At 39.8% G+C, this 10,519-nt stretch overlaps 1 protein-coding gene across 2 annotated transcripts in view; it reads left to right on the forward strand.

Annotated features, from left to right (window-relative positions):
* LOC137048039 (cytolytic toxin-alpha-like) overlaps window positions 1-8,816 on the forward strand; it is a 59,235-nt gene extending 50,419 nt beyond the window's left edge. For both annotated transcript variants that reach the window (XM_067426030.1, XM_067426023.1), the window contains exons 9-11: window positions 8,011-8,275; window positions 8,359-8,495; window positions 8,584-8,816. In XM_067426030.1, coding sequence (XP_067282131.1) covers window positions 8,011-8,275; window positions 8,359-8,495; window positions 8,584-8,588 — 407 coding nt within the window. In that variant the 3' untranslated portion in view covers window positions 8,589-8,816. The remainder of the gene's footprint in view (window positions 1-8,010; window positions 8,276-8,358; window positions 8,496-8,583) is intronic.
* Window positions 8,817-10,519: the final 1,703 nt, after the last annotated feature.

Raw genomic sequence — 10,519 nt, forward strand, 5'->3', positions numbered from 1 at the left:
GGAATTTAATAGATTTCAGAGCTTTTTCATTTTTATTTGTCCAAAAAAAAAAAAAAATCCAACACAATGATGATCATACATACACAGAAATGAAGGTGTGAGTCTGTACAACATTCTGAATGTGGCAAACACTCACACATGCATGCACACACACACACACACACGATCTCCTACTTTGTCATTTTCTTATTGCATGGTTAGATTTTTCTAAGCATGTTTTGGCATATTTTTATAGTCTAAAACAACAAAAAAATTATTTTATTTTTTTAATTTACAATTTTAACTTGTGATAAAATGTAAAATTTAAGAGGTTAAATTCATTAAAACATTGGTTTATAGAGTTCAGCCTTCATGCAGCTATGCATATTGCAGCCATTGGGTACTATTATTGCCATCTAGTGGCTACTGAAAATTATTAATTTTATACCAACATAGGTCACCAGATGTCACCAAAGTCATCACATTTTTAGGGTTTGGCTCTCTGAACATACTGGAATTGTTTGTTTCACTAAAATTAAGTTACTAATAAATATATAAAAATAAATATATAAAATAGATATGTTTTACATAAAAATGGTACTTTTAGTGGTAAATAAATTCAAAAATTCAAAAAAAAAAAAAAACTGCATCAATGGATAGTTTTTATATTATTGAAGATATTGATATAACAATTATTTAAAAACATTTTTTGAGGTCACACCTCAGACCCCCGTGGACAAAAGTGTCCACTAAGGACCAATTAAGGGCAGTTAAGTGAAGGTCTTTTGAGGGTTAAACTGTGTTCTGAAGATAAACGAAGGTCTTACGGGTGTGGAACGACATTAGGGTTAGTCATTAATGACATCAATTAAATTTTTGGGTGAACTAACCCTTTAATAGTTCATTTAAAATGCCATAGTTAATAGTTACTTGATAGTGAGAATTGGAGTGTGACCATATTTCCAATTTTACCGAACCTGTATCGAACCCTAACCCCAAAACCGAGGTATATTCCGAAGCGTGACTTCTGTGCCATTACACACCAACTGTACAGTACAGTTCACCATATAAAGTGATCAAGTCTTCTCAGAACATTTCGACAAAACTGCTCAATTCATATGGATAGTTTTACCATCTCTTTATGAACTTTTTGAAGCTTCAAAGAAGTAGTAGCCTAGGCTATCAATGGATGGACACAAACCACTCAACATTTTATTAAAAAGATCTTTAGATATGTTCTGACATTAACAAAGTTTAATAAACATTAACAAAGTTTAATAAATACTGTAATAACGTATTGCTCATTGTTAGTTCATGTTAGTTAATACATTACAATAAAGTCTCATTTGTTAACAGTAGTTAAAAGTCTTACAACTCCCATTATATAAACTTCTTCAACCCTTTCCAGTCAGAACTGAACCAGTGAGTGAGTGAGTGAACGCGTAAGTGCAGATGGTGATTGGAGTGCTGATGATGTGCTGGTGCGTGTGGTCAGTACTCTGGTGACTGAGCATTGTGTCTGAGAGAGGGTGGAGCCTGGCGTGCTTGTAATCCTGCGTCTGCAGAGAGCCCTCTGGGTTTGGTGGTGTGCAGAGTCCCAGACCCTCTCACTCTCCCGGAACCAGTAGTCAACCGCAGGGACGTCGGAGGGTTGGTAGCCAAGTACGCACTGAAATGGCGTGAAACCGGTGGTAGGCTGGCGGAGAGAGTTCTGTGCGTACTCAGCCCATCCTAGGAACTGGTTCCAGGAGTCCTGGTGACCATGACAGAAGGTACAGAGAATACGCCCTATCTCCTGGATCTTGTGTTCCGTCTGCCTGTTTGTCTGGGGATGGTATCCGGATGACAGGCTCATAGTCACACCTAGGAGGAAGAAGAAGGCTCTCCAAACCTTAGAGATGAACTACGGACCTCTGTCTGATACGATGTCTTCAGGGATGCCATAATATTGGAAGACGTGGTTGAACATCAGTTCCGCTGTTTCTAGAGAAGTGGGTAGACCTCAGAGTGGAATGAGAAGGCAGGACTTGGAGAAACGGTCTACTACTACTAACACACAGGTGCAGTTCTCGGAGACTGGCATGGATGGTTGGGGACGGGCAGCGGATGGAGTTTGCCAGCTGGTAGATGGCGAGGACTCTTTGCCATGGCGCATTCCCGACATCTCTGCACGTATCTTCTGACATCTGCTGACATCCGGGGCCACCAGAAGCATTGGCGTAGCAGCGAGAAGGTTTTATTAACCCCACGGTGACCAGTGCCCAGAGAGGTGTGTGAGGAGTGGATGAGCCGAATTCGATGAGGTCTGGTAATGAACTGCAGGTTTGGTGGGCAGCCCGGCGGAACCTGGGTGGAGGCATTGGCAGAGGACAGGGTCTCTTCTGACCAGGTTATCGGAGTGACCAAGAGTTGAGCAGGAAGGATGGGTTCTGGCTCTTCGGTGTTCTCCTCTGGACTGTGAATACGGGAAAGGGCATCTGCCTTGATGTTCTTGGCGCCCAGTTGATAGGAGATGTTGAAATGGAACCGTGTGAAGAATAGCACCCATCACGCTTGACGGGGATTTAGGCGTTTGGCCTCTCGGAGATAACTCAGGTTTTTATGGTCTGTGAGTACCAGAAATGGGTGTTTGGCGCCCTCTAACCAGTGCCAGCTTGATGGTGAGGAGTTCACGGTTGCCGATGTCATAGTTGATTTCCACTGGGTTGAGCTTGCGGGAGAAGGCACATGGATGGAGGCGACTGGGATTCCCCTGCTGCTGAGACAGGACTGCTCCCACTCCTGTGGGGGAGGTGTCCACCTCCACGACGAAAGGGAGATCTGGATTGAGGTGGACGAGGAGGGGAGCGGTGGTGAAGGCATTCTTCAGAGTTTGGAAGGCTTCGGTGGCAGCTGGAGTCCAGGACAGAGACTTGGGCTTGTTACAGAGGAGGCTGGTACTGTACTGGTGGATGAATCGTCGATATAAATTGGCGAAGTAGTCTGGGAAACAGGTGTCGTCCCACTTCAGGTCTTCCCCCGTCTTCCAGAAGATGACTGGGCTGTGCTGCTCTAACCATGGGCGCCCTAAGATGATGTCAGCCGGTGGACTCCTCCAGAACCAGCAGATGTAACTGTTCCATATGGAGGATACCAACTTGAATGCCAATAGGGCCAACAGAGCCACTGACCTGCCTCCGACTAAGAGGTCTTCCGGTTATCGATTGGATCTGGTAGACAGTCGGAGTGGCGGTCGTGCAGAGTTTGAGCTGGCGGCAGAGGGTCCCCGAGATGAAGTTACCGGCTAACCCAGAGTCGAGGAGGGTGGTAACTGGAAGAGAAACAGCAGCTGCAGTAATGTTGACAGTGGTGGTGAGGACCATAGGATGTGGAAGATGGACAGGGCTTTTTTTTAAATTATTTAACCAGGAGAATCCCATTGAGATTAAGAACCTCTTTTTCAAGGGAGTCATGGCCAAGAGGCAGCAAAGTTATACAATTAAAAACAGTTACAATGTACATACAACATTAAAATAACAGCTTATGAGAAACAATCACAAACAATTGATGCAGTCTCTACCTCTACTGTTTTAAGCTTGGTTTTAAAAGCATTTAAAGACATAAACGCAGTCAATTTCCAGTCTTTCTGCAACATTTTGCAAGCAAAAGGAGCCGAGTGGACAAAAGCTTTCTTACCGAGGTCTGTGCGGGCAAAAGGAACAGAGAACAACAGCTGATCGTCTGACAATAATCCTAACAGAGCCTTGTAAATAAAAGTGTACCAATGTCCCCGTCTTCTAGTGGCCAGAGAAGGCCATTGCACACATGTGTACAAATCACAATGATGCGTCATGACTCTACAGTTAGTAATAAACCTCAGAGGGGATGTAATGGAGATGTAATGCCCAGGGAGACTGCAATACAGGCAGAGACCCTGGGTCAGCCACCTCTGCCGCTGTCAGTCTTGAGTTATCCAGCTGCATGGCCTCGTGGCTGGTTCTGGAGAGCTGACTCTCTGGTCGGCGGAGGTATGGTGATAACGATGGCTGGCCCTGGTGTTCTTCGATACACGAATGCATACGAGTGGCTCAGCAGATGGAGAGTTGAATGAACCATTCAAGCCAGATTGAATCCTCATATGCAGCGAGATGCAGCCGCACTCGAGGATCTAGACCCTGTCGGTAGTTCGTTATCAGGGATTGTTCATTCCAGCCACTGGCAGCCACGAGGGTTCGGAACTGTAGGGCATACTCATTGACAGACTGAGAACCTTGTTTTAAGTGATAAAGCTGCTCACCGATCGATGAATCCCAAGACGGTTTCCCAAAGACCTCCTTGAAATGTGTGCAGAAACCTGACAGGGTCTGAATCACTGGACTGTCGTTGGACAGCAAGGATTCCGCCCATCGGAGTGCTTTTCCAGATAACAGACGTGATGAACGCCACCTTGGCGCGGTTGTGTGGATACAAGTGCGGCTGCATCTCCAGGACCAGCGTGCACTGAAACAGAAACCCGTTGCAATCCTCCACCAAACCAGAGTAGGGCGCCAGTCTGGCCATAGGACTGCCGCAATCCATCGACCAAGAAGAAGCGGTGTGGTTTCCAGAAGTGCTTGCTGGTGAAGGTTTAGGTGCGCTGGTGGTAAGAGCTCGCCAAACGGCGTCAACGAGCTCTTTGAACGGATCCGGGGTGCTCATCCTGGTGTGCGGTGTTAGTCTGGTCTTCTGTTACAAAACAGAGTTGACACGGAGAACTGGAGACAGTGAAACACAGAGTTTATTGACAACAACCGGGATGAGATCAGCAGAGGTGAGTATAGGCAAGATGAATCCAAGCAGAGTGATACTGGGGTAATACGATACATCTTGGTTGCAGATGAATGGCGGGATGGCAGACTGAGACGAGGGAGCGCTGGAGCGATGGAGACAAGGAGCCAGGAGACAAGATGTGGAGACACTCGGGAGACAAGGAGACACAGGTAAGTTTTCAGGTGAGTCCGTAGAAGCAAGCATATGCAGTAGCGTGTGCAAACAAGACTGGACAGTGACTGAGTGAGTGAACGGGGCTTAAGTGCAGATGGCGATTGCAGTGCTGATGATGTGCAGGTGCATGTGATCAGTACTCTGGTGACTGTGAGCGTTGTGTCTGGGAGAGGGTGGAGCCTGGCGTGCTTGTAACATTAGGCTAAATTGTGCACACGATTTACTGTTTCTTTCCCTCGATGTGCTAAATCGTGCACACAAAATAGTAAAACGTTTGCACGATTTACCTTTTTTTTTATTGCATGTCATGTGCAGGGCTCCGTATAAATCAATGTACGCTGTATCTTGATAAAACAATTTTAAAAAGCACTGATGCATAATTACATCTTCATGACAATACAATCCTCTAAAAATTGAAAGAGAAGAGCAACAGTTAAAGCTACGTGAAAGAAATGAATCTTTGGTTCATTTCCCCTTTTATGCATGTACACTTTCATCGAGGAAATATACATTTAATTTAATTTGTATATTAATGTTTGCCCTTTAGGTGTAGTTTGCAGTGCTGCAGAACTCGACTGCTTTATATTAAGAGGTGTTTCTAATATCTTCTTGACCACCCCATACATTACATGAATATTAGAAAAACTTTTCAATATAATGTTGTTTTCCTGTATAACAATCTCTTCTCATACAGTACTTTCTATTACTAAATTTTAATATTGTACATAATTTAGATTCATATCTTGCATTTACATGAATTCAAATTAAGTTTAGATTTTCCTTAAAGTTCAACATATATTTTAGGAAATAACTATCTGCTAATCTGCAAACTCAAGTTCACTAAAATATTCACTCATTTAAAGTGAATTGGCACAAAATAGACTATTAATGATCACAAAAGGAACATTCCGGCAAACAAATCACATTGCATTTATTCTGACTTTTGCTTTTTGTCAGTGTCACACAGCAAATCATTGTATATTTATGCAAACCATGTGCTTGAAGGTTTACTTAATACAAAACTACATAGTTAAACAACAAGAAGAGTCTTGTTTTTTACATTTGATAATTTAGCGGGAGCTTTTATTCAAAGGGATTAACAGATGAGGAGAGCAATCATATAGTTTAATAACTTTAAAACACATATAATAGTTTTTCACTTGTTGTTTTTGCATGTTAAATAATTGTACTTGTTTAAATTTGGCGTGTGCGCCGCTTTATTTGGCTTAACGTTATCTGTACCTAACACTAGGCTGTGTCACCGACATGATAAAAGAAACGAACAATTTATAAATCTTTTGGCAAATCTTGCCATTAAATAAGTTAACATTTGCATTGAGAACGACATGACAAACACAAATCTTACCTGGAGCTCGACACTACGCGGTCCCGCTGGGAGGCGATGAACCCCCGATTGATTTCCGCCTGGCCGCGTTGACGCATCCGCAGTTTGCGAGGACATAACTAATAGGCTATTTGTGAGTGTTTAATTATTTTTTTTTTTTTAAATATTGCTGATATTACTGTTAACAAATAGTTTGTGTAGGTATAATAGCATTATGAAACAAAAATATATGAGAATATACTGCAATTATATGCTAAATATAATACAATTACATTTCCACAAAGGAAACTAATGCCTTTTTTAATATACTGCAATGTATGCATTGACCTTGTATGGCTATATATTAACACATACAATATTTAGAAATTAAGACATAAATAGCATTACATGTAGTATTCATAAAGTTTTATCCTTTATTGTCTAGCCTTACTGTATATAGCATTTTCCCTTATTAATATGAATGCATGTACATTCATATACACACGTTTTTTTTTTTTAACTTTTTTTTTTTCTTCCCATCATGCTTTGCGTCTGACCGTTAAAGGAGGTTAAATGTTAAAATTAAATGTTATTTCATGCGTTTTAGCTCAATTTAATAGGGGGAGATAGAGCCTGTGTGAGGCTGACGTTTGGCCAAACACCAATAAAACTATGTTTTATTAAAAGTAATCTCTGTGCACTTTTCAGTACAGTTATAGCCACTTTGTTTGACTTGTGTTATTGTTAACTATATATATATAGTTTTGAGGAGTAACTAGTTAAATGTAATAGTGTTACGTAATTTAATTGCAAAATAAACAGAACTGTAACTGTTACAGTTACTGAGAAAAAAGTTTTCCATTAAATTACAGTTACTTATGAAACGATTAACGATTACAGAGGTGGTTACATCTGAATTATATATGTATGTGTATATACTGCATGAGTAAATATATATTCAATATATTTGGGAGTATATCATCACATGCACATCTATATGTTATGAAGTGTATTACCAAATATAAAATGAAATACATTATGATATATAAGTAAACATATTGTCACATATTTTTCAATATATAAAAAGCAGCAATTCCTCATGTATTATTAAATATTGTAATATATTTATCCTGTATATTTTTAATATACTGTTAAATAATTTAATATATTTATCATTCACATATAAGGAAATATATTTTCTTTGCGTTAGGGTTACCCATTTTTATTCGTTTTACTTGCTAACTAATTTACTAAAGTAAAATCTCACTGATTTGCAGGGGTTGTATTTAACACAATCCAGAATATATATTTTTTTTACAGTGTAGGACATATATGATTGAAAATACATGAATATTGTGCAATTTGTATATGTGGCTTTTGCAGCATATATGATCCTTACAGTATTCTGTTGGAACATATAAGAATCACACATGTTTTTAGCTAAACTTTTCCATATGGGAAGACTTCACAATTGAGAGTTGCTAGACCACACTTGCGGGCAAATTAAATTTGCTGCCGCTAGGGTGCGTCTAGATTTCTAGGCTAAGACACAGGTGGATATAATCAGGAATGATGTCAGTATTGTGGGTAATGTAGTCTGTGGTCAATCAAGTATTCCAGAGAGACGTTTAGTAATAATTTGTCTTACATTGCTTAGTTTTATTTCACTCATTATATTGGAATTATACATTAGCACATTAAGGTAAAAAAAAAAAAGTTCTTGTTTATTATTTTATGTTAAACAGGGAATCTTGCTCTTGGAGCCACAGCTGTCCACTCTTCCACACACGAAAATCAGTTTGTGGCTCAACAGGCTGTCGATGGCAGCAGGCACAAATGCAGTCATACCAATGCAGACCTGAGCCCCTGGTGGAGAGGTGACCTGCTGGATGTCTACAAGATAACCAGGGTTATCATCACTACTCGAGCAGATGCTTATGCAACAAGGTTAAATGGTGCTCAGATCCGTATCGGCAACAACCTGGACAATAATGGCAACAATAATGAGCTGTGAGTATCGTTTCTCTCTCTTAATACTAACACAAATGGTTAGAAAATGAGTGTGACAAGCATTTATCTGTGTGTCTTCACAGGGCTGCAACTGTCGTGTCCATCCCACCTAGAGAGACAAAAACCTTTCAGTTTAAGCCTATTATGGGCCGATATGTCAACATTGTTATCCCTGGGCGCCGTGAATTTCTCACACTGTGTGAGGTTGAAGTGTATGCAGGTGAGCGATAAAAGGAGAGAGACATTTGTACCGTTTATACTGTATGTGTACATTGCCTTAATGATTTTTGTTCTGTTTTCATTGCCAGATTGAGTGGGATGAGATGATGTTACACCACCGTCCACTGACCCTTTCAACAAAATACTGTTATAAAAAGAAAAGGGTAAACATGGCCTTGTCCCAACTTTGAGATTCGTTGATGCCATGAAATTTTAAAAAATCAACGTATTTTCCCCTTAAAAATATACATTTCTCAGTTTAAACATTGGATATGTCATCTATGTAGTATTTTGAATAAAATGTTGACATTTGAAACTTCCACATCATTGCATTCTGTTTTTATTCACAATTTGTACAAACTATTTTTGAATCGGGTTTGTAATTATCCAAATCGAGATCCTTTCTGTTAGACTGAATTTAGTAAATGTTTTTGGGCCCAATGTGGAACATAGAGACTGTGTCTGTTCCCCATATTAGTAAATACAAAAAATCATCAAAATCATTCAACAGTAATCATTTAATTGATGTTCAACAAATAAACAACAGATATAATACAGATGAACAAATGATAAAGCTCGGGTTGTTGAATATACAATCCTTTTCCCCATAAGTACTTATTGTTAATGATATGATTGTAGATCATAACCTAGATGTGCTGTGTTTGACAGAAACCTGGCTAAAACCTGACGACTACATTAATTTAAATGAGTGCACCCCAAGAGATTATTGTTACAAACATGAGCCGCCTCTGAGAGGCAAAGGGGTATGACTAACCCTATTATTTATAATATCTTCAATATTACTAGTTTAGTCTAGTTTAGAAGCCTAGTTTCACATATAATTCCTTTGAAGTTCTGGTGCTTTATGTAATGTTATGTAGTGTAAATGATAAATCCTGTTTAACACCAGGGCACAATACAGACTTTATCAGAGAATTTGCTGGTTTTGTATCGGAGTTAGTATTAGCTGTAGATAAAGTACTAATTGTTGGGGATTTTAATATCCACGTAGACGATGAAAAAGACGCATTGGGATTGGCATTTAGAGACGTTCTAAACTCTATTGGAGTTAGACAGCACGTATCGGGACCCACTCATCGCCTTAATCATACTTTAGATCTAATAATGTCACATGGAATAAATGTTGATACTGTTAAAATTCTGCAGCAGAGCGATGACATCTCAGATCATTACCTAATATCATGTATACTTAATTTACCTAAGGCTGCAAAGCCATCCCCTCGCTTCAAATATGGCAGGACGATAACCGCTGCGACTAAAGATTGCTTTGTACATAATCTTCCTCATCAGTTCCATCTTCTCAGCATTACAGATAGCCAAGAGGAACTCGATAGGAACTTGACTCTCTTTTCCATCACTTTAGACACAGATGCTCCTGTTGGAAATTTTCTTTTAGCAAAAATCATTTCCCAAATATCATTTGATTTCAGAAAGGCTTTATTCAAAATCAACAAAGCCAAGTCTCTCTTGCAGGAAACAAATCCTGTTCTTTGGTTTATCTGACATATATATCTTCTAGCAGTCTTCCCAAAATGGTAGTTAATACAGTGTGGGAAGAAGGTAATTTACCCAAGGAGTGGAAACATGCAGTTCTTATCTTGAAGCCAGGTAAAGAGGCATCAGACCCTAGCTCATATCATCCTATTGTAACATAATCCACTGAAGAGGCAAGGTTGAGAACCAAAATGCAGTTTTATTGAACACTTAACAGAAATCAAAACAAACAAACAAACAAACAAACAAACAAACAAACGACTTGACTAAACTTGACATGAACAAACACTCACCGACAGCGGGTTACAAAATCAATAACAGACAAAGACTATGGCAAACATGAGGGCTTAAATACAAAAGGGCTAATGACAAGACAAGGGACACCTGTGAACAATGATTAACCCATAAACCAATGACAACATGGCACAGGAACAGGAGGCAGGAACACATGAGGGCATGGAGTCACATGACCAGGGAACACATGACAAAACCAGGAAGTGCATGACAAAA

This window comes from Pseudorasbora parva, chromosome 2 (genome assembly GCF_024679245.1).
Source record: "Pseudorasbora parva isolate DD20220531a chromosome 2, ASM2467924v1, whole genome shotgun sequence".
NCBI classification, from domain to species: Eukaryota; Metazoa; Chordata; class Actinopteri; order Cypriniformes; family Gobionidae; genus Pseudorasbora; species Pseudorasbora parva.